This window comes from Pelecanus crispus, chromosome 16 (genome assembly GCF_030463565.1).
Source record: "Pelecanus crispus isolate bPelCri1 chromosome 16, bPelCri1.pri, whole genome shotgun sequence".
NCBI classification, from domain to species: Eukaryota; Metazoa; Chordata; class Aves; order Pelecaniformes; family Pelecanidae; genus Pelecanus; species Pelecanus crispus.
Window position 1 is genome coordinate 7,179,689 of NC_134658.1, and position 24,395 is coordinate 7,204,083.

General features: G+C 45.3%; 1 protein-coding gene across 3 annotated transcripts; it reads left to right on the forward strand.

The window, feature by feature from the left end:
• The first annotated feature begins 917 nt into the window (after positions 1 to 917).
• Positions 918 to 23,453, forward strand: KPNA6 (karyopherin subunit alpha 6). Of its 3 annotated transcripts, none has more exons than XM_075722052.1 (14): positions 918 to 993; positions 13,160 to 13,386; positions 14,043 to 14,138; positions 14,435 to 14,534; positions 14,847 to 14,941; positions 16,023 to 16,154; positions 16,382 to 16,470; positions 17,496 to 17,595; positions 18,603 to 18,766; positions 19,617 to 19,695; positions 19,823 to 19,948; positions 20,540 to 20,667; positions 21,182 to 21,360; positions 22,385 to 23,453. In XM_075722052.1, the coding sequence occupies exons 1-14, from the start codon at positions 990 to 992 to the stop codon at positions 22,567 to 22,569; spliced, it is 1,704 nt and encodes a 567-aa protein (XP_075578167.1). In that variant the 5' UTR covers positions 918 to 989; the 3' UTR covers positions 22,570 to 23,453. The 3 variants fall into 3 exon arrangements, with proteins under 3 accessions (XP_075578167.1, XP_075578169.1, XP_075578168.1); XM_075722054.1 differs by having other exon boundaries at positions 13,160 to 13,293; XM_075722053.1 differs by lacking the exon at positions 918 to 993 and adding an exon at positions 9,358 to 9,391.
• The last annotated feature ends 942 nt before the right edge of the window (positions 23,454 to 24,395 follow it).

Here is a 24,395-nt window from a genome sequence, read left to right on the forward strand (position 1 = left end):
CCTCCCCTGGTGCAACTTGAGGCCATTTTCTCTCATCCTATCACTTGTTACTTGGGAGAAGAGCCCAACACCCCCCTCACTGCACCCTCCTGTCAGGCAGCTGTAAGAAGCGACAAGGTCTCCCCTCAGGCTCCTCTTCTCCAGGCTGAACACCCCCAGCTCCCTCAGCCGCTCCCCACCAGCCCTGTGCTCCAGACCCTTCCCCAGCTCCGTTGCCCTTCTCTGGCCACGCTCCAGCCCCTCAATGTCCTTCTTGTAGTGAGGGGCCCAAAACTGCACACAGTATTTGAGGTGCGGCCTCCCCAGCGCCGAGCACAGGGGGATGATCCCTGCCCTGCTCCTGCTGGCCACACTATTCCTGATACAAGCCAGGATGCTGTTGGCCTTCTTGGCCACCTGGGCACACTGCTGGCTCATGTTCAGCCGCTGTTGACCAGCACCCCCAGGTCCTTTTCGGCCAGGCAGCTTTCCAGCCACTCTTCCCCAAGCCTGTAGCGTTGCATGGGGTTGTTGTGCCCCAAGTGCAGGACCCGGCACTTGGCCTTGTTGAACCTCACACAGTTGGCCTCAGCCCATCGGTCCAGCCTGGCCAGGTCCCTCTGCGGGGCCTTCCTACCCTCCAGCAGATCGACACTCCCACCCACTTTGGTGTCGTCTGCAACCTTACTGAGGGCGCACTCAATCCCCTCATCCAGACCGTTGATAACGATATTAAACGAGGCTGGATAAAGATATTAAACAAGACTGGGACGCGAGGGCCAGGCCAGGTCCGCCCCGCCGCCCCCGCCCGCTGGGGGCGCCCGAGCGCCGCGGGCCCCGCGGGGGAGAGCGGCCCCGCCCCGCCCCTGCCGCCTTAAGGGGCGGAGCGCGCGCGGCGCGGGGGAGGTTTGTCCCGTGTCGGCCGCCGTCCGCTCCCCTCGCCCTCCCTCTCCCCGGGGCCGCCATATTGTGGCCGCCGCAGCTCGGGAGCCGCCGCCTGAGGAGCCGCGATGGGTGAGGGCGGGCGCGGCCCCGCCGGCTGGGGGGACCCGGCAGCGGCCGGGGTGTGGGGGCGCGGGGAGGGGAGGAGAAGCCGCCCCGCCGGCTGGGCAGCGGGGACAGCCCGACCTGGCGCCGCCCGCGCCCCTCACCGCGGCTCCGGGCGCCTCCCGTCAGCGGCGGCGGGGCGGCCTGGCGGGGCGGGGGGCTGCGGCCCGGCCGCCGCCGCTGAGTCATCCCGGCACGGCGGGGCCGTTCCCCGGGCAGGGCCCTCGGAGTCCGCTGTCTGCGGCCCCTCGGGGGGACCCTGCGGCGGGGGGGGGGCCTCTCGCTGAGCGGGGTCCCCGGGGCAGGGCCCGGGCTGTGCCCCAGCCGAGCAGCCGGGCCGGGCTGCTGCCGGGGGTTTGTGTGTCTAAACAGCGCTAATAGCGACCCGGCGAGCGGGAGCTCGGCCTTCGGGCTGCTGCGGGGGCCGTGAGGGGAGCAGCGGGGTTACCGAATGCTGTAATGTTCTGGTTCTGGTTGGTGGGTGCTGGGGACCGCGTCTGCCGCAGGCACCGGGTAAAAGCCTTGAGAGGCAGTGGCGGTGGAGAGGAACTGCTGCGACTGAAGCTTCATCACCGGGTCTGTGGCACAGCGTCAGATCTCTGGTCTTTGGTTCATTTCAATTGTGAAGTTTGTAAGAGTTTAGAACCGAGCTCAAGGGAGATCCTGCTCGACTGTTCGCTGTTCTAATAACCCAGCAGGACTTTGGCTGTTGTAGCTTTTATAAAATAAAACAAAACTTCAGCAGCAGTGCCAACATAAACTTACCGAGGCTGTCCCTGTGCAGCATGTCACTGTGGACATTATAAGCAAATATATCTCCTGACACTTGTGCAGGAAGGGAGCGTAGTGGAGGGGTTTGTTTGCATATTCGTACCCAGTACCACTAAATATATTTAAAGGTTCAGAGAGGTAGCAGATAGCTTGTTCTGTTAGCTACAAATAAATCATGACTGAGTATTGCCCTTCAAAAGGTACTTTAATACCAGCAGACTTTTTTAGTTGCTTTTGAGGTAGCCTGAAATTGAAGCTTCCTACTCGGGGAGGAGAGATGTCGTCTTCTTGAGGCTTGAAGCAGCAAGACAGGGTTTGAATGGATGAGGTGAATGGGAAGGCCAAGCCTGTAGCAGGCACATTCTCTATAAAGGAGAGTAAGGATTAAGGTCTTATCAATTTTCACCTGCAATATTGTCTTTTAACCAGACATGCCTTCAGAAGTCTTAAAAGTGCTCTTTGGGGTAGGGTGCTGCTTGATCAAAATGATCTTGTCAGAAATTCTCCTGCCGCCTTCAAACCCCTCCTGTGATGTTCCAGGAAAAGTTAGTGGCCGCAAGTCTGTGTATGCAATGGCTGCAGCACCTCCCTGTCCAGAACAGCTTTGTAAACTTAATTTATAGCTTGAGATGTAAAAATCTTGACTGGCAACTTTGAGTAGAAAAATGTCCTCGGGCCTGTCGGTGAATGGCTGAAAACTGCCTGTGTTATCTGGAGCTGAGGACGTTCACATGAAGGAGCTTCCCATCCTTCCCCACCGCTGCCTCCCCGTTTCTTCTCAGAGTTTGAAGCAAGCATTTTTCTGACAGCAAGAATTTAATGCTCCCTCGTTTGAATTATCCTAATGTAGCCTTTTCTTAGCTTTTAAAAGAAACTAAGACTGCTTTTTTTCATTGTTTTAGGTCAATAGGACTAAATGGTGGCAGAATAATGTTGTTACCCCTTCTTGCATGGTGCAGGTTGAGGGTGCCGTAGTGTTTGTAAGCAGTTGTGATAATGGTCTTGTGTTGTTAGAAATGCTCATCGGTTTGTTCTTCGTTTGCTATGCAAATGACATGCCTAAATGCCTTTATAGTGCTATTTAGCCTGTGGAGCAGTATGTAATGCTTGATTCTTAATAAAACCTTTGTGGCTGATGAATTTAACGAGTTATTTGGCTGTTTTGCTCTGTTTGCTTGTGTTCAGGAGGGCAAACATGAACTTTGTAAAGGGGAGCTCGATCATTAAAATAATGTAATAGTGAAAGTACTAATGCCTTCAGCCTTTCAGCTTTAAGCTGTTGTACTCATGAGGTCCAGATAAACTCAGATTTGCTTAGCAAATTAGACAGTACTGTTTGTTTCTGGAGCAAAGCACATGTTGGGAAGGATGAGGTTGCTGGAATTTTATAGCCCTCTGTAATTGTCTCTGACTGTTTCTGGTTGGTTTTAACCTCCTGTAACTCTCATGGGTTGAGTTTGAGTTGACTTAGTCAAAGAGTTAATCCCTGTTTTAAGAGCTGTTACAAAGGACTCTGTGACCTCAGGTGACAGACTGTTGTACTTGATAGATCATCAGTCCACTCTTAATGAAATCTGAATGTCTCGGAACATTTAAACTGGGTTGAAGAGAACTTAGACTCCCAAACCTCAGATTTTTGGGGTGAAAAGGTGGAGTTGAAATTAATGTGCATTAAGAACTGGACTGAGGAAAAGGTGGGTTCTTTTTACATCAGGGCACAGAGAGCCTGAGAGAAATCCTAATCTTAGACTGACCCTAGTGAAGGGCAAGTATGCTGTAGGACTGTTAATTTTCCCCAAAGAGAATTTTTGCTTTTCCCTTCCCCCTCCACAGCCAGCACCATCGGCAAAGCTGTTGCACATTCCAGCAGTGATATCACATCACTGGCTCTTGGTAGCTAAAACAGAAAGGAACGAGCCAACGGTGGCTGCTGCGCCAGACAGCCAAATAGGCGCATGGATAAGTGTTTTACTAGCACAGTGTGTACTGTGTGCGAAGTGCCCAGCCAGGAGATGGTGGCACGCTCTGAAAGAGAACTGGCTCTGCCTGTGCTTATTTGTAGTAAACACTCGAATAACCTGTGTGAGAACATAAAAGCAACAGAGCAAACATGCAAAACAGACCCGCACAAGTGACAGGACGACGGAACTTGGCCACTTTTCCAGGGTTTAACAGCAGCTGGGGTAATTCCAGGGCTGTAGAGGAAAAGCCTTGAGTTGCTGCTTGACAGGACTTCTTATGTAGTTGTTGTTCTCCTATAAGCACAACTGTTTAGATTCCTTTTCCCTCTGTTGTCTTCCGAGCAAATGAAGTGATTTTTTTTTTTTCTTTTTATTCACTGCAAAACTATCAAAGTGACACGTTCAATATAAGAATCTGTACTGGCTAATTTCTGGTAGCAATTCAGAGCTATCTTTTTGTGCAGTGTGTACTGCAGCAGTTCAACAACTTTTATGTAGTTGTTATAACCAACTTAATTTAATTTGTGTTTAAGAAGTACAGATTATTTAGGCTTCTCTTTCTATGGTTTTAACTGAAATCATAAAGTTGTCCCAGGCACACTTTTTCTAGATGAGAATCCTCTAGAGACGTTAATAGGTTTGTATCTGTAGCTTCTGTCAGGAAGAACCTTTATGCTGTGTTGTAAAGCAAATGCTTGACCTCTTAAGAATTGGCTGAAAACATGTATAGAGTGCTGTAAAATGCATTACATATCTGAGTTTCAGAAGAATTTTTGTCTCTGTTCTCAGCGCTAAGGAACTCCTTCACAAATGGGAGATGGAACAAAATTCACGTATAAGCACTGCTAATTGTAAAGTGATGCTCTTTACGTTTACAAGGAAACCTGTAATTAACGCTGATATACTTGGCTGGATGAAGAGAGACACTTTTAGATTTGGAAACACTTCAGAAATGCTTAACACTGTTTTGTTGTCTCTTGCATTGAATGTGGTTGGGTTTTTTGTTCACTTAAAGCAGCGGTTTTGGTGGTAGTTTGACAAAGTAAGAGGCAATGAGAGGATGAACGTAGAAACGGCCAGAGACTGTCTTTTCAGTTGTGGGTAGGTGATAGCAGTAAGAAACTATGTTCAAAACTGACATGCCGTACCTAAATGCTGAATCAAGTTTCCAGGATTTCACTGTCAGTGTGTTCTTGTGAGCTGTATTGAGTATCTGACTGCAGAAATAACATGAGTTTGAGTTACAAATGTTAACTATTAAGCCTCCTGGAGAAATGCGGGATCATGAAGCAATAACATGTAGTCAGCCTCATGTCCACTGCTCACTGCTGACTTGTGTGTGCAGCCGCAGAAGATGATTGGCATACTCTTCTAGGTCCCTCCTCCCCAGCTCCAAAAATATCACAAATGCTTTGATTTTTTTTTTTTAAAGAAATGCCTCAGTAACTGTAATTGGAGATAGCCTGAATATCACATGTAGGTTTTAACATTGTCAGGGGAGATGACTAGAGTCTTAAACCTCTGGTTTAGCACCGCTAGCTTGTTCTTCCAAAGGTAAGGTTCATTTTCTTTGTGTGATCTGAACTGCTCTGATGTCTGCTACTACTAAATCAGTTGACTTCAACTGTCTTCTGTTCCTGGAGGGCATGGTGTTGAAAGCACAGGCATTTTGTTCAACACGGACCCTGCAGAGAAAGACACCTACCAAGCTTACCATCCCGTTCGGTGTCTGAACCTCCTTGGCACCTTGGAGGCAGGTGGTGACTTGTGTGAATTTGATGTGGTTTATCTCCCTGCAACTTGGTCAGTCTGAGAAAATAGGAGGAGGCCAAGGGCAGCAAAGAGCAGTAACCATTCCTGTGCTGCTGGTAGGTTTTCTTGCAACAGCGTGATGCTGTAGGAATATGGATTTAGCTCGGAGCCTGTGCAAATGGGGAGGCGGGAGGAGATGGGAGGTTCCTCTGGGTTTTCAGGTAGGTATATGAATGGAGAAACTTCCTGCTGGTAGGAGAAACCCGAAGAATATAGTCAGTAAGGCTTGTCAAAGGAAACTTAGTAGTTCACTGAGTGTGTTTTGCTACTGCCTGTCAAATTGAGGCAGGGTTTAATTGTAACTGACCAAGTTTATACTGCCACAGGGAAAACTTGGGTGGGAAGGGGCCTTTGGAGGTCATCTGGCCCAGTGCTTGCTCAGAGCTGGGAAGCTTTGAAATGTACCCAATGGGCACTAATTGGCAGATCAGTGCTGATGGCATTCGTCAAGTGTATTCATTTACGCTTGCATAATTCTGCTACACTTCTCCACTCCAAATGCACAGCTGTTGGCCTTCCTGGCTGGCCAGGCTTTGCCTTGGATATGTGTCTTATGCCCAGCAACAGACCTGTAATAGATACCTTATGAAGATTACCTCTGTGAAAGGGTGTTTTGGCTTAAAAAAAGGCCTTGTCAGATCTGTCAGCGTAACTGTTTCTCTGCTCTGTCACTTCGGTCTGACTCAGCAGCACAAGTCCTGATTTAGACATGTGAGTCCCTGCAGTGACTCAGCTTGGAGGCTTTAATCAGCAGCTGAAAAAAATGTTTGAAGCAAATTCTTTTTGTAATGCGGAGAAATGGGAAGAGCATCATCTGGAAAGAAGCACGGCTGGGTTTCTGATCCAGTAACGTTAAGAAGCCGTTATAATCTTGGTGTGGCAGTAATGACCCTGGAATTACAGTTTTCTGGCTGAACTGCTGTAGCTTATGTTGGCTTTTACACAGACGCTTGCAGGATTTGAGTGCTCTGCTGAGCCTTCAAAGTCAAACTTTCACACTGTTTTTCCTTTCAAGTGGTAAATACCTTCTCATCATTCAATATATAAGGATGAGTGTGGCAACCTGTACTATAATTCTTTGGTTTACATGACAACTGGTGGAGTTTTTTTCTTCAGCGAAGCCAACCATTGCCAACAAAACCCTATGGGAAGAGCCAGATTTCTTCCGTCTCCTGAGGGGCTTTCCTTTGCACAAGGAATTGAAAAGGTGGTGTTCAGTTAAGCTTCATCCCCAAGTTTGACTGCTCCTCTAGTTCTTGTAAGAGGATTCTCAGCTCGCAGAACACCTGAAGTCATTCCCAGTATGAATTACTAGCTTAAAGCCTTGCTTTGGTTTTAATGGACCAATTTTTATCAATAATTTGGTTCCAAAGGTGTTAACATTCAGAAATTGTTGGCATGGGGACTTTTTAACGTTTGTGCCAAAGGTGTGCTATGTGCTGGGAGGCATGATCTCATAGTGGCTTTAAAATCCCACTTAGGCAATTTTTCTCTCTGGGGAGACTAAGGAAGAATAATGCAGAAGTCGATTGGTTTCATGTGGGCTTTTAGTAGTGTAAGTTTTGAGGATGTAGGCAGACAGTCTTCTAAAAAGTTTTATAAAAATGTGTTTTAACTCATTGATGCTTTGCAATCCTGAAAGGTGTATCAGTATTGGGCTTACATGTATGTTTAACATGGACCTGGAAAGGCAGCTAGTTGCTTCATGCTCTGAAATGACCTTAGCAGATCATGGCAGCAACTTATTCGTGCCTGGTTAATAACGAGCAGAGTTCCTTGTCTGATATTGGCCTTGTCTCTCTTTCTGGCTCAGGATGATGGAGATGCAGCTAAACTTGTGTTGCTGTTTCAACCTCAGTCCTTGTTTGTAGCTGGTCAGGTAGTAGCTTCATCGGCTGTCACTAAACTGGAGTTACAAACTTCCCTTGAGCATGTCACTCTGCATAGCCATTCGTGTAGCTGAGGAATAAAAGCTGATGCTTCTGACACTTAGTACATGTTCCCTTTTGGCCTTTCTACCAAGTTTTCCAATTGCTGCTGTCTTTCTCAGGACAGAGAAGCCCCTCTGAGCCAGGACTAGCAAGTGTTTTGCTTTTTAGTGAGCCTTACCTCTGCCTGGTCTTTGAGGTGCCTGAGCAAAGCTTTACATAGCTGTGCTTTATTAAAGCAAGTCATCAAACATGTACAAGTGGATTTCAAAATTCGTCCTGCAGAGCCAGGGTTACCTGCTGTTACGTGTTCAGGATATAGAAATAAATCTTTATATATGCAGTCTGATAATGCTTAGATCTATTTAATGTGTCATGTTAGCACTGAATTTAATATCTGATTTGGCATCTTGGGGCTAATAGTTGGCAGATCTGATTGGAGGTGCAGAGCTTGGATGCTCAATAGGAGAACTATTGAAATGCAAATACTGTCACTTTTTTCTGTGGAGCTGCTGTGAATAAAGTTCACTAATGCAGGGAGGTACTTGGCTACAAAAGGCACTGACTTAGGGAACTGTGTGAGGTCAGGGGATTCCTAGAGCAGAACTGATATTTTGTCCAAGCTCGGTCAGAACACTATTTTAAATTGAGTCAATCTTGCAAGTCTACGTTTACTGTTTTCTTGAGTGAATTCTGCGAGGTTTTGGTGTAAACAGCAGATTCTTAAGTGTTCATATTTGGAAATGGTGTTAAAACCCTTGTAGATTTGTGGAACTGTTTGGTCTGCAGAGGTGTTGGGAAGAAGTGGGTTGAAAGCTCTGCAGACTCAGTTTTTTAACACAGTGCAAGTTTTCACATCTGTGGTTTTTAATTCTGCCCTAGGGAAAGTGAATTGGACTGGAGAGGTTGAGGTAAGGGTGATGCACGCTGAGCCCCTTCATAACTGGTGGTCAGGAACGGCGATAGACTGCTGAGGAAACGCGGGTGCTTCAAAGGGACCTGCAGCAGTCAGTTCTAATTGACCAGTGGAGAAGGGAAAAGGCAGAGATTGCACTGTTCTGGGGTAATCCAGGGGATGCTGAACTTGGAGGAAATCAGGTTCCTAGAAAACTGGGCTGGCTCTTGCAGCAGGAGGAATGAAGTATAAGCAAGGGCCTGAAACATAAGTAGCTGGACTGGCTTTTGCTGTTTTTTGGAAAAGCTATGTTTCTGTTTCCACTGGTGGAGGAGGTGCCTCATTCTAATTCTGTCCCAATTCTTGTTGTTTTCCTTTCTTTTCTAACAACATATTCATGCTGTGCTGATATTCCTGCAGAACAGGGCAAGTTCCGACCCTTGCCTAACAGTACTGCTCCCACACAGGCGTCCTTCTGCACCTGGGCAGGCAGGGGTGAGCTTAGCTTGTTGCCTGAGCAGCTCTGGGGGTGAAAACATGGGTTCATGCCTGTTGTGAAGGGACGATGCTGGGATTGTGGTGTCTGGCCATACTATCCAAATGCCTGCATAGCCCTCTTGCATTGCCGTGTACTGAGATATTTAGAAGATGTGCAGTAAGCCCGTCCTCTTTCTTCAGCGAGTTGTTAGATGAGCTCGGAGCACTGTGCCCCAGGCACCTGTGCTTGGGTGCCTGCAGCCTTTCCCCATCCCGTGCACGGGTACCTGTACCTGTCGTGCCAGGAGGACGGTCGGGGGGGGTGGCTTTTTGGGAGAGATAAGTGGTAAGTAGGCTGCAGGCACTGCCAGAACAGTTTATCAGGTATGCAGTCTGTTTGGCGTGGTCTCAGGAAAAAGGGGGTACCGGGAGCAGCTGCAGGCTGCACAAATTGCTCCGGGTGAGCTGCTGCGGTATAGAAGGAAAAAGCCTTATTACCCAGCTTCCTTGGAGTGCTGCAGGTAAGCTTGGAGCCCTGGAGTTCTGGCTGGAACAACATCAGAACAATTTTGCAATTCTAGGGTGTGAGCTGATACTATCTTCATTTAAGGCAGGGCTTAGCTGGCTCTTGCAGAAGAAAAAACCTTTCCTAGGAGAAGTGCAGTGCAAGGTGCTGTCCTAGTAGGACCGCATTTTATAGAGGTTAAGGTGGCTGCCTAAATGCAGTAGCTAAAACTTTAGAGCAGTTAAAGAAACTTGCTCTAGTTAAGTCCATTGCCAATTTACAGTTGAGAGCTTTTCTGTAAAAGCAAAACTTTGCAGAGCGACAATGTTAGTTGCAAAGTGAAAAATCTGTGGCTTGAGTATCTTCTATGCATCACTCATCTATGAGCAGATGATTGCTTTCCCTAATCTGATGGTCCAGGTTACTCCAATAGCCTGATCTAGTGGGATTGTTTTGCATGTATTCACACTGATAGAATTTGAGTTAATAGTTAACGACGAAGCCTGACTTGCAGATACGCTGGATGAGCTAGATGTTTTGTACTGAAACACTACAAGTAAAGAATTTGTACGTGCCTGGCATCCTGCTGTCTGTTTTGTTTTGTGTGTTTGGGCTTGCTGCAGTCTGTGGTGCCTACAGCATCTGCTGAGCTCACCGTGAAGTCATAATCCTGCATTTGTAACATTCATCCATTGCCATGGAAATGGGGTGTAATGTAACAAATTAGCATTCTAATGTCATTAAAGTATTGACACAGATGATGGACTGGAAAAAGTCAACGGAAATCATCTGAAGCGATAAACATGTATGAGAGGAAAATAGAAAGTCAAGTGCCAGAGACTGCTGCAGAGTGATCGAACAGCCAATGTGAAAAATCACTCTTCAGGGGTTAGTTGTATCTTTGGGGTTTCCCTGCAGTATAACAGTGTTCTTGATGCTCTGGAAGTACAAAGCCGTAAACTACAAGGTGGTGGGTGTGCCGAGTGTGCTCCGAGACTTCGCAGCATGGCCAAGAGTCTCTGGCTGTTTTCTAGACACCCAGAGCAGGGTCCAGGGCATGCCCAGCTGAGTGGGGTTGTGCAAGTTTGGAGGCAGCTGAACTTAGCTATTTATAGGACTAACTGGCTGGTAACCCTGTGCATAGTGTTAAGTCACTTAATCACTTTTTCCTCCTTCTTTTCTTAAAAACTACCTTTTAATTGGAGACTTAGCTTTCCAAAGGGAGGTGACAAATCTGTCCTTGTTAGGGATTCTGTTGTAATCTTCAGAATTAAGCTAGCAGCTCTTATTCTTCTGTGCAGCTGTATCAGCCATTAGCGTTGGGGTAGTATAGTAATATGAATACGCTGACAAAACAGTGGTAGTTAAATACATTTCCTGAATTAAAATCTATATGTAGATGACACACCTTGCTAAGATCGGATACAAACCCCTAAAGCCTGTAGATTTTTCAAGTCTTCTATCTTCTGAATTAGCTGCTTTTCAGTTAAAAATAATAAATTCTTCCTTCCAGTCTTGTCATACAGTGCTGCTGTGAAGAGGGATGGATGAGTGGGAGCAGTTGCATAGTTCCTGTGATCTTCAATCTCTGCTTTTCTTTGACATGTAAATGTGTTTGGTTTGGTTTTTTTTTTTTAGGATTAGGAAAGTGCTGTCAAATACCTTTAGAAACAGGCCAGCTATTCCTCTGAACTTCTGACTCATCAGAAATGAACTCAGGAAAAAACTAATGGTTTTTTACAGGCTTCACAGTGAGGCTGTCAGCAAGGAATAGTCCAGCTGCCATGTTTAGTGTTGTAAGTAGGTTTCTTGCCTTGGTTTTACTGAGGACAGACCTTGTCAAATGGGGTGCTTAGGAAAGGGACTAAAGGTAAACTTCTGTAAGGCTCAAGATCTTGCAAGACCTACTGCAGTTTGATTGCTTCAATCCTACAGTCAGCTTTGAGGCTGTATGCCTTTTCCTTAGTGGCAGCTCAGTGTGACGTAGTCCCTTTTTCTTATAACTTCTGGCCACTTACTGTGCCCTAAGCAGGTTACTGAAAAAGGCTTTCTAACCTGGTTCTGGAATACTGCTTTTACTGATGATGGGTTGTGGTTGGTGCCGCCTTTTTTAGCTTCAGACGTGCCAGTAAACTTGCAACCCATCATGCTGCACCTCTTCAAGCCTGCTGTTGTTTCTGGGTGCAGCTGTCGGTTGCTGAGCTTCAAAACTGTTTCACAACTGTGGACAGCGTGGGGTCAGGGCTGTTTGCCAGGGATGTGCATCTCTATTACAGTGTAAATGACCAGAGGAACTTGGGGTTTGGTGGGTTTTTTTCCTTTATCGATTGCTTTTCAGAAGAATATCATCTTGGTGTTTTGGCTAGGCAAGAGAACGCCCTCTTAGAAAGCAGATGCTGTGAAATAGTCTGACTTTTTCCCAATGCTTGGTGTCGTCTTAGGTATTTTTGGGAAATCACAGAACTGAAACTGTTTTGGTTCCTCTCCTGTTAAAATATGAATTCTTCCAGTTGTTTCCTCTTTCCATAGTAATGAAATGTTGGATGTTTGTACATTGTATATGTTTCTTCTTGGCTTGGCTCTGAGCTTTCCTAGTAGGAGGACGGTAAGGTCTAAAACTTCTCCAGCTGATCTTGGAAGGGCTCCAGAATGGCTGAAGGCGGTTGATAAGTCGGACTGAAACTTTCTGTAAGATGTGGCTGAGGAGTGCTTAAAGCCTGAAAGAGGAGGGGTAAGGAGATAGCGCTGCAAACTTTCACAGGACGCTTCTTCCAACTGCCCTTAGCAGTTGGAAGAAAACAAAGATACTGGTGTCCAGCAGACTTCTGGAGAAGAGTAAGTTGGTCTCAGGGTTAATTGGCACTCTCATGCTGTGTATCATGATTGCTTCCTTCCTGTCCTGAGAAAGGCACAGATGTTAAGCAAATAACCTGTGTCATAAATGGGAGAAAGGAAGAGTTTGGAAAGATGCACAGAGGAGTCGAGATGGGCAAAGCAGTGGATTATAGCTGGATGCAGCTGAGAATTGATATCCTTCTGTACTCAGGTTACTGCTTGGCCCTGGTTGCCTTTAACTGTGCCAAATAGTGGAGTGTCACTTCCCTGACTAGGAGGCATACACAAGTAATCAAGTTTGAAGTACTGCATTAGTCAGATATGAAGCAGCAAAATAAGTAGGTCAGGTACTGAGCACTTGCAGTAACCTGGTGGGGCAAACATGGCCTATACATTATGTACAGCTCTGCTTTTTGCAAGTTTTTTTTTATTGTTACTATAAAATCAAGGGCTCAGTTTGCTGTGAGTTCTGTTGGATTTTTGCCATGCATACACAGTAAACTTCCCAGTCTGGGGGAAAAAAAAAGTCAAGGTGTGATTTATGCCATGATGATACAAGGGAAATAGTTTCTGCTGAAAACCAAAGTAGAATTTAGCTGTGCCCCTCCTGAGGACAGTGAAGCTGTTTGCCTGCATGAAAGGCTTCTACTCAGTGTGCTTGATACTGTGAAGTTGGGTCCAGGTTCCTCTCAGAACAGTAAATCTGCTCTTATGCTTCCTAGAAACTTCGTAGCACTCTTGCCATAACAGCATATCATGTGAACTAAGGTTAGGATCACATTCTAACTTGAAACTTCTACTTAGTGTTTGAGGCCAGCTCTTGCTAATAAGTCTCTTTAATCTGGCTATTCCATGTGCACAGACTTCCTTGTCAGAAAGGACATGTGGGTAAAGGAGCAGAGTGTGACAAAAAAACTGAGGCAGACGTTTTTTTTTTTTCTCTTCACAGAAACCATGGCGAGTCCTGCAAAGGATAACTATCGAATGAAGAGTTACAAGAACAAAGCCCTAAATCCCGAGGAAATGCGTCGGAGAAGAGAAGAGGAAGGAATTCAACTGCGCAAACAGAAACGAGAGCAACAGGTAACTGTCATCTTGACTAGCTTGTGTACAGCCTTAACACAACCACGATTGTGCTGCTGCCAAACTGGAATCTTCAAGGATCTGTGCATTAAGGTTCGTTGGCAGTCCTCTTATTTTTCCTGTTCTAACTGAGATCTTGCTGTTCTCTTTTTCTTTGTACCTAGTACAGAGTGTAGCTCACACAAGAGCTCTCCAGGCACTTTGTCCTTGGGGTACTAGAGGTTCTTGTTCACAGATCCTTGTTTTTAAGGTTTTTTTTGATTTTTTTTTTTTTAAATTAGTGAATGGGGAAGCAGTAAGAGCAAGTGAAAGTATGGGCTGTGTGCATTTCTTAACTCTGACCTGTTTTTTGGGGTTTTTTTGGCTTGGAGGTCTATGAAAGTAAGAGGTGATTCTCAGGTGATGTATGTGGCTCAGACTAAACGTTTGCTCTATTAGTGCGTCATCTACAAGCTGCCTTCTCCCCAGTTTCCCTAACTTGTTAGGTCAAATTCTGCACTTGCCTGTACCAGTGTCTCAGTGACTTGGGCATTTGCATATCTGAGGGCAAGACTTAGCATGTTTTATTATTGGGGGTTGTATGCCAAACTAGTCTTCAGAGTGCAGAGCTGTTATTAATGACTGCTTTTCTATTCAGGCTGCATTTAGTCTAGCTGATGGTATCTTGTTTGAGGAACAAGAATGTCTAGTTATGAAGACTGTTCATCATTGCTTTCTAATAATGACTCCTGTCTTTTGTTCCCTGCCAGCTCTTTAAAAGAAGAAATGTGGAGTTGATCAGTGAAGATGCCTCCATGTTTGATAGTCTCCTTGTGGATTCCTATGTTAGTTCTACAACATGTGGGGTAAGGTGCCTTTCCTTGTTGCAATCGTGCCTTCAGATAGATATTAATGCTGTGGACTGCATAGAGCTGACAAACCTCAATGGTTTTTGTTCTGTCACTTTGGAGAATGTTGCAAGTGTTACTACAGTGAACTGGAAAAGTCTTCCAGGAAGTAAATAGTGTGCTGTAAGCTCAAATTGTGAGTCTTTGGATTACTAGCTAAGCACAGAATCATGGTAGGCTGTCATGACTACAATGCCTTAAATAATCTTAGGGTGAAATGGAACCATTGTTCTGTCTCCTTTGCACCTTCTCAGGAGGGAGTGATCACAAGAGAGATGGTAGAGATGCTTTTCTCAGATGACCCTGACCTACAGCTAGCAACCACTCAGAAATTCAGGAAGTTACTTTCCAAAGGTAAAAATAACTCCTCTTATCCCTGCCATAGGATCTGACATAGCCTTTCTTTTGCAAGCAGTTGTGCACATTATTGCTATACAGAAGCTTAGCAGCTTTGAGCTGGGGGAAAGTGAGTTATAATGTAGAAACTTGATGATCTAGTATATTGCTGATGATTTACAGTTGTATGAATTGTACAGACAGAGATTCTGGAGAGTTGTCCTGATGAGTTCAGTACAGCTCGAGATAATTCAATTCAGTAATAGCTCATGGTTGTTATTGCCCTGTATTAGGCCTGTGTACTGTTTTGACACTGCCTTGCTATTTCAGAGCCAAATCCTCCAATAGATGAAGTGATAAACACTCAGGGAGTGGTGGACAGATTTGTTGAATTCCTGAAAAGAAGTGAAAATTGCACGCTACAGGTAAAGGAGATTGTGTTATGAATTCTTTGTGGCATTTTGCAGTTTAACCTTCACAGGTTAGGAACTTGAACCCACAGGTGCTATCAGGGAACAGTGATGTGCTGAACCCAAAAGATGCAGGTTATGTGATGGTATAGGAGAAGAAAAAGGTAGCCTGTAATGCTTAGGCAAAAAAAGGAAATTATAAATTGCTCTAAATTAAATTCTTGGAAGAATGCTGGCAAAAATAACATAGTTCAGCTGCAGCAGAAGAGAATTTGGCCTTCCTGTGTCTGATATTTCTGCTGGGAGCTAGTGGAGCCATGGAATAAATGTGTAGGAAAAACCTCCATTATCGGAGACTTACGTACAGGCTAAGAGTCTGTTAGAAATGGCTTAGGTAGCGCTGATCCCGCTGTGGGGCAGAGGGATGGACTAGATGGCTTCTTGAGATTCCTTCCAGCTTGGTAATAACTATAGTTACTTTGTAGGGGTTAAAGATACTTCCATATGGGGAATTGGATCTGAGTTGATGACTGTCTTCATCTTTCTTCCTGCCCTCTGGCCCAAGGCTGCGTATCATAGGGGCTTACTTTTAAGGAGAACTGAATGGAAAGCTCTTTTTAAATCAAAGAATGAGTGGCAAAAGCAGGGAACTTGCTGCTCAGATTCACTTGAACCCAAGGCATCTTTGTGGTGTTAGCGAGACGAGGGGATGGGCTAGAACTGGCTAGTCTGCACTAGATATAGAAAACTTTCTACTTCACATGTGTTTTACGCACTGTGTGTCTTCACTTTTCTTGCTGGAAAATGGTTGCATAGGTGAAATGATGTGGTGTGACTGACGCTGATGTCTTCACTTGCTAATCCTTTGAGAAGCTGTAGCCTCTGAGAAGGCATTTAGCAGGTGTAGCTTTTCCATTGCTCAAGAAAATAAAATCTTTTCCTTTGAGTATTGAGGTGTTCTGCTGTGATATGCTTGCTTTCTCTCTCAACCTTTTCAGTAGAAGTTGAAAGAACTATAGCCAAAATTTAATGGCATATATTTTGCTAAATCAGGATTATCTTATTCATACTCTTGTCATTTATTTGCTTGTTTCAGTTTGAAGCAGCGTGGGCACTGACGAATATTGCATCAGGAACTTCCCAACAAACAAAAATAGTAATTGAGGCTGGGGCAGTTCCTATATTTATAGAGCTATTAAACTCTGACTTTGAGGATGTTCAAGAACAGGTAAGGTTCACTTCTTTCTTTGGGATTACGGAAGGAATCGTAGTGGATTGCACACGATTAAAATGCAGTGTTTAAAATGAGCGACCAGTGTCTAACAACTGGTTCAGACCACAATTTGAAGTATTGTTTGCCTGGAATTGCAGGAAAATGCTTTCTTAGCACACTACCCTTTTCTTCCTCTGTTCAGAAACTGCGTGAATGCTAAAACTGTTGCTCTTTCCTTTCAGGCTGTCTGGGCATTGGGGAACATTGCTGGAGACAGCTCTGTGTGTAGAGATTATGTCCTTAACTGCGCTATTCTTCCTCCCTTATTAATGTGAGTAGCCATGAATACTTGCCAATACAGTTCTTGAAGTCCCACTGTACTGCAGCAGAGCAATATTTGAGCTGGGTGAATAGATTCCCTAGCAATGTGTGGTGATGTTCACTGGGAATCAAACCATTGGTACCAGATAAACTGGCAGTTCAGACGAGTATCTGATAAATAGAGTGGGACTTGGTAGATAACATGCCTTCTCACAAACCTCTACACTGCTCTGAATCTGAAGCGGGTGCTGTTGCAGTGTGCTTGTCTTTGTGAAGTCACAGGGCTTGCTGTTTCACTGTGTGTCCCTCCAGGTGCCTGCTCTTTGTGCTTATGCTGTGGATTTCAGGTGCTTGTTTGAGTGGGCTCCTCTAGGACTAAGGAAAGGGAGCAGGCCTCTGCACACCACCTTGCCTCTGCAGCTCCTACGTGTGGTGCATACCGACCACAGAAGATCTGTCTGTTAGGAGTGTGCTCTTAAGCACTCCTTGCTGCTCTGGAAAGAATTGATCTTTACTTTATCCTGTCCTTGGCAAACTGATGCTTTGTCACAAGTGACTTAGATTGTTACACTGCTCCTTCTGTCAGTCACCTGTCAGCAGTGATTGCTGGCTGAAGTCTCAGCCCACAGGACTTGCTGTCCTCGTTAGAGTTGAGAGACAGCAGTTTGTGTCAGTTGGTCTCTAGTGAGGACCATCTGACCTCAGATAGGGGTGACAGTGTCTGCCTGGGCTCAATTTGAACTTGGAACTGCATTCGACTAACCCTTCCTTCTGCAACTTATCTAATGTGGAACTTGTCTTCCTGACCCGTGTCACTTGATGTTGTTAGGAATAATAGCTATTCATCCTAAGAAGTAGTTGTATGTCACTTCTCTTTTTGCTTATTGAGAGGCTCAAGTGACAAGCAGCATGGCTTAAGCTACAGCACGTGGAATAGTGGTTTGACTTCCTTAAAATCATACTAGTTTTCCTTCTTTTGATTCCCTTGCTGGCTTCCACATCAAGGATGATAATTCATGGTAATTCTTTCTTTAGGCTCCTTACGAAGTCCACCAGGTTGACAATGACGCGAAATGCTGTCTGGGCCTTGTCAAACTTGTGCAGAGGAAAGAGTCCACCACCTGAATTTGATAAGGTGAGAATAAATGCCTTGTTGGCAGACAGGTGATGGGGAGACACCCAGTTAAGATGTTTGTCTAAATTATTTTTGGCTGTTGGACTTCTGTAAGTCATTCCGGGAGGGAACAGGGTGAGGTTCTTCCTGCTGAGGCTGATCTTACTGTTCAGATGGTTGAGTGCCTGTTTAATTTTCTGCCAACCTTTCTGCCCGGCTCTATTGGCAGCCCATCTGCTGGACCCCTCAAGTAAGGAGGCAAGCCCAGGCTTCCCCTGCAAGGTAGCATATACTGTGGGCTTCTCTGAACCCTGTCATGAACTCGGGAAGTTTGAGACTTCGCTCAAATTGTGACTAAAAACTTGATTCTGAGACCTCTAAATGCTACAAAACAGCACTCCTGTAGCTAAATGGGAGCTGTGGTAGCTTTCCTCTTTCCTTTTCCTGGTGTGCTACTGGCACTAACAAAAGGTTCTGCTGGCCTTTCAGGTGTTTCATCCTTTTTTGGTAGAACACAAATGTTTTAAGATCAATGTGTTTCACTTTTTAAAATGAAAGCTCATGTATCAAAGCTGGGAAGCCTGTGGTGAGGGATGAAATCTGAATTGAATGTGAATGTAAAACCACTTATAAATGCCTGAAGTATTCAGGGGTGTAACTGTTGATGGTTGCTGCTCTGAATACTGAGCTATTTAGGGTTATTAAGAGTAAGAAATGGAGCAGTGCTCTTACATAAGAAATGTAAGAGCTTCTAAACAGTAGCATGCACAGTAGCACTTGTCTCAGGAGTCTAGACTTGGTCCAAGAGGAAGGGATGTAATTTTAGTAATAAAGCTGTTGAGGTAACTTTAGACTCTATGATTATGAGGTATGTGAACCAGCAAGGAAGCTGCTGACTTTGGGGAAGGAAACTGTGGACATTCAAGATGTGTTATCTTGCCAGTCAGCATAGCCACATAATGTTTGCATGCAAATGTGGTGGTCTTTGACAGAATGTGACTAACCTTCTGGGGTGGTGGCTGTTGTAGGTATCTCCCTGCCTGCCAGTGTTGTCCCGATTATTATTCAACAGTGACTCTGACTTGCTGGCAGATGCGTGTTGGGCTCTTTCCTACTTATCAGATGGCCCCAATGAGAAAATTCAAGCAGTTATTGATTCGGGAGTGTGTCGGCGACTGGTGGAGCTGTTAATGTAAGTATCTTGTCTTGCTGCTTCAGCCCAGTGAGACTGGGAAGCATGTGACTGAGCATGAGTTCGTATCAAAACCTGTCAGAGCACTCTTTCCACCTCTCATGGGCACAGGATCCAGGTAATGGGTACCTTAGCTGACCTTGGAGCAGTTATGTAGGAGGGTCTGAAGCAGGTTGAGAGCTGTAGTTTACTGGCTTTTCTTTCTGAGAGAAGCTGAGTATTTTCCAGTGCTGGAATGCTAGTTAACAAGTTCTTCCTAGCACACAGTTAAAGAGAGATTGGACTGACACTCCTAGTCTGTGAGAGAGGACTGTGCTGTGTCTTGTGCTCTCAAACTTCAAATATGGAAGCCTAGTTACTAGGCAAATCAAAGATGGCAAAGAATAGTGTCTAGTAAAAGTCAGCTTGGCTTTGTTTCTCCAATATCTATATGGAAACTTGGACAAAAATGTTTGCTGTTTGCAATTTGAATGGGCCTCTTCTTTCGTGTCTTCAGAATTGGTAGAACTGCAGGATATTTGCTTCCAAAATTATGGTGGAAAAATTCTGGGTGTTCTCATTGGGTTAACATCATCTTTGTTCAGGAAGGTGATGTAAAAGGTGAGATCTGTAATTAAGCTGAAGCTGATGGAGTTAGGATGTTAAGGATGAAAACATGTCTGTATTGCAAGTTTGTCTTCACTCTCTGCTTATCCAGTGGCAGTGTGGTCAACTTAATGTATGTTTCTATATGCTAGGGGATGGAATTCTAAGTAAATGCAGATGAGATACTGGGGAGAGAATCTTCCAAATATCCAGGTGCATGTGATCTGATAGATTTGGTTTTGTCCTTGCACTTTTTCTTCTGCAGGCACAATGACTACAAAGTGGCCTCCCCAGCTTTGCGAGCAGTTGGCAACATCGTGACAGGGGATGACATCCAGACCCAGGTGAGGGGAAATGACTGTCTTGCAAGGAAATGCAGTGCCCATATAGCATAATCACTGTGTGAAAATGGAAAATATTTAGCTCCGTACCTCATACTGGTGATCTCACTTCAGCTTTCTTTCTCCAAAGGTGATTCTGAACTGTTCAGCCTTGCCTTGTCTCCTTCATTTATTAAGCAGTCCCAAGGAGTCAATCAGGAAAGAAGCCTGCTGGACTATATCTAACATCACAGCAGGAAACAGAGCACAAATACAGGTACGGTCTTCTCCAGCTCACCTGTAATGATCCTAGATTCCAAGCTCAGCATTAAGGATTTGCAACTTTTTTTTCTTATCTGACACTTAAAGGCTGTTTTTGTTCACATCTCTTATTCTGCAGTAATTTGCAAATTTGCTGCTCCCAGCCATCTGCCAAACAAGAGCTAAAAAAAAAGCTTGTTAATTGTACCAACAAAGCCTAGGCTGAAATGAGTCCCACAGGTTGGATCATTGGAATAAGAGGAGATACAGCCCCTATTTCTCCATGCTCAATTAGAGATACCCCTTTGAAAAGCTGGAGCTCGTTGAGTTTTAATTATCCTTTTAATGACCTACATACAAAGGCAGATAAGTGATGAAAGCATTCCTGCAGTATTGATGCAATAATAGGGATTGCCTGCTGTGCTAGTTATGGAATTGAATCTCGTGTTAATAGGATTTGGCTGAGGAATAAAATGGAGGAATTGCTGAAGGGTATAGCTTGGAAAGTCCTTTTGCATTGGAAAATGGAGGTAGAGGTTTCTTTCTCAATAGCCTTTTAGAAACTGTGTTGCCAATTCAAACGCTTCCTACTACTCTCTCTCCCCAGGCAGTCATAGATGCAAACATTTTCCCGGTACTGATAGAAATCTTGCAGAAAGCCGAATTCCGCACGAGGAAAGAGGCAGCATGGGCTATTACAAATGCAACGTCAGGAGGAACTCCCGAACAGATCAGGTACTCCTGTGGCTCCTCTTAGGGGAAATCCATCTGAACGCATGGTAGCTTTGTCTTTACGGGAACTGCAAGGCCAGTAGCAAGGGAGTAGTTTGGAGAACCTCCGAGAGAGTACCTGAGATGTAGGCAAAGCTACAGCTGGATTGTATACTGTGCTGTAAATTGTAGCTTCCTTCTGAATAAGGATGAGCTAGTGCAAACTGCTTCTCCCTTCCCCCTTTAGATAGCTTAGACTAGGCTAAATGTCCAAACTTGATGACATTAAATTCCAGGGAGGGCTTAATTTGTAGCAGCTGGATTGCAAAGGGAGTGAGCAGGTTTCTTAAAAGAGGGGGTGTGTGTACAAATGCAGTTAAGTGGATAAAAATTAACCTTGCAGAGCAGTAAAAATATGTTTTAAGGTAACTTTTTGTATTTTAGTTTGGCTCGTTTCCCTTGCTCTTCCTAACGGAGCAAAGGTGGTGCTTGCTAGATCCTGAACGACAAGTGTATGTTGTTGGTGCTCTCTCTTCAGATACTTGGTAAACTTGGGTTGTATCAAGCCTCTTTGTGACCTGCTGACTGTCATGGACTCCAAGATTGTTCAGGTGGCGTTGAACGGCCTGGAGAACATCCTGAGGCTTGGAGAGCAGGAAGCCAACCAGAGTGGGACAGGCATCAACCCGTACTGTAGCCTGATCGAGGAGGCCTATGGTAGGTTGTGGCTGGTGGCCTGGGTGCTGTTGACTCTGAACACCACAGGATGCATTGAAAGGTGTCTGCTAGTTTTGTTGGCTGCTTTTCTGCTGGATTTCGTATATTCCAAACTACCCAATACTTGTTCCAATAGTCTGGTTTTTTTAGACTCTTATGATTGGGCATAGGACAAAATACTTGGAAGTAAAAACTATCATACTTTTGATCCAAGCTTCCTAGACCTGGAGGCTAAGGTGATAATTGTGGCTTGCACCGGTTGGGAGTATGAATCAGAAATAAGCTGAGCGAAGTAAAAAGCGACACTTCTGGGTCTGAGATTGCTCTAACTGTACCCAGGTGTACGCTGCAGCTGTAGAGTGGAAATCCAGAGAGGCTTAGCATTTCCCTGGAGTGACTTAATTTGGTGGGGTTTTTTTTTGTCCTGCTATTAATGCTTTGAGGAGCAGTTCCTATTTTGGTCTGAAACTCCCTGTGTACTGCCAGTGTCTGATTTGCCCTCTCACTGACGTTACACTGCGTGTCCTGATTCTCCCAGTAAGAATAATTCTTGAAATTCTTGGGAGAATATTGTGCTTGGATGCTTTCTGCTCAGCAGTGGATTTAATTAGGACAGTTAAAGCTGTTGCTGCCCTTCTGCTGGAGGCTACTGGGATGGGCCCTGCTTCCTTCCCCTCCCTACCCCCTGCAACTACCAAACTGTTCACAGCCAGTTGTTTGAATTTCACTGAAATCTGGTTTAGTCTCCAGCAGAGAGCTGGGAGCACATCTGCTTTAGCTGTGTCAGCTAAACCTACTGTTGAAATGACATTAATGCTGCCTGATATAGATGAAATCCACAAGCAGCTCTGGAATAGTTAGCTTTAGATGTCAGTGCTGCTCACAAAATGCAAATCTAACACAGACAAAGGTCTTGCAGTGAATAGGGACAAGGGTGGAGCATGGATGTGGGACAGTGTAAATACGAGGATCTCCTTGCTTCATCGCATTCCATTTTATTTTTTTTTTTCCCCCCCCTTCCAAGGTTTGGATAAGATAGAGTTCCTACAGAGCCATGAGAACCAAGAGATCTACCAGAAGGCCTTTGACCTGATTGAGCACTACTTTGGAGTAGAGGATGACTCCTCTCTAGCTCCCCAGGTAGATGAGAACCAGCAGCAATTCATCTTCCAGCAGCCCGAAGCCCCCATGGAAGGTTTCCAGCTATAATGTGCCCGGAGGAAAAGAACACCACAAACTTGCCGGAAAGCAACTGGGAGCAGCTGATCGTCCCATCCCCTCCTTGCAAATGGAAGGCTAAACACCCACTCCACCTGTTAGGAAACAATTCTTCCTTCAAACAACTAGAAACAGTGCTTTGTCCTCGCAGAGAGAAGGGGATACTTACACTTTTTTTCTTTTTTGCTGCTGCATACATATCTTTAAAGCAGGCATCTGGGTGGAGGAAGGACACTGAGGTAACAGATTGCACCTCTTGGGTTTTTTTTTTCCTTTGTGGTGATCTCTCCCAAATGTCACTTTTTACCTCGGGTACTTAATTGAGATTTCAGTATTGGGTTGGGTAAAAACACAAATAGTAAGCATTCTGACAACAATAATTCTGGAAACCTGGGTTGATCTATTTAATTTTTTTGCACATGTTACTCTTTATTAAAGACTCTAATTTGCCAAGAGCAAAGTTTAGCCCTGGCCTTTCTGCGACCCTCCTTCAGTGGACAGTCCTGTTGAACCTGGGCCAAGTTCCCCTGACATACTGTAAACGGACAGAGAAATGGGAAGTTCTCCCACTCCCGGGAAGATTTTTCTTGGGGGGGATGGCTTCTTCCCTTTGTCTAGATTTTTTTTTTGTTTGTGGTTTGTTTTTTTTTTTTTGAAGAACTGCTAGTGGTATCTACAAGGAGGAGGAAAAAAAAAAAAAAGCAACAAGACCCCAAAGATGGTAACTATGAAAAGGGCGGGATGCTTGGGTGGTTTTTTGAAACAGGAAGCACAGCTGCTGTTGCACAGGCTTTGTTTGCATTGCTACTGACTGAAGTCACAGAACTGTTGAAATGGTGAAACCCATCTTCATCTTTACTTGAAATTTTTTTTTTTTTTTTCTCCATGAGAACATGTTTTGAGTTCTGGGTTGTTTGGGTTTTTTTTTTCCTGACTTGGGTTGGGGTGGATCACTTTGTGGGTTGGAGGAAGAGCACATAGCTACACTTGACAGCAGTGTTGTGTGCGGTGTTAACTTCAGTAGCAACAGGCCCGAGTTTTCAGGTTTAACTCCTGCTCACAGTTGGATCATGTACATTTTACTTCACAAAAAAAAAAGTCAAATCTCTGTATTTTTTATATTATATATAGGTAGATATTTGTCTAATTGGGCTTCAGAGTAAAAATATATATGAAATTTCTGTAATTATGTAAATAGAGCGCTGTGAGGCAGGCACACCTGGAAACGACAGCCCCGACTCACTCACTGGTTGTCCTGCTTCTTTTCCTCTGTTTACTCACGTACTGTATAACGAACATAGAGCTGTCTTAAACTCCTCTACCGGATACGAATTACTTAACCCAGATTTCATTCAACAAAAGCGAACGCACGAGGCTGTAGAGAACAAAAAACACTTCTGGGGTGCGGGGGAGAGCCGGCCGCCGGTGAGTGCGAGCCCCTCGCCGCTGCCTGCAGCGGGTGGGTGAGAAGCAAGGCGCGGTGCTGCTCGGCACCGGCCAGAGCTCGGGTTTGGCGAGTCCTTTATTGTGAAACGAATAAACTACATCTGTGCAGTTGACCGGCTGTGGCGGGAGTCTCTCGGGGTGCTGGGCCAGCCTTCCCCGGGTGGGCGAAGGTGGGCGGTGGTGGGCGGCTGGGACAGCTTCCCCTCTCGGGTGGAGGCGGGGGGCCCTGCCGTGACTCCCCCTGCTTCGGGGGGAGGCGGGAGGGCTCTCCGGTGCCTCAGGCGGGGCTGCCCTCAGCGGGGACGGGGGCTGCGGGGGAGCGGGCTGCCGCCGGCGGGTCCCCGTGCGGGGCCGCCATGGGGACTACAGCT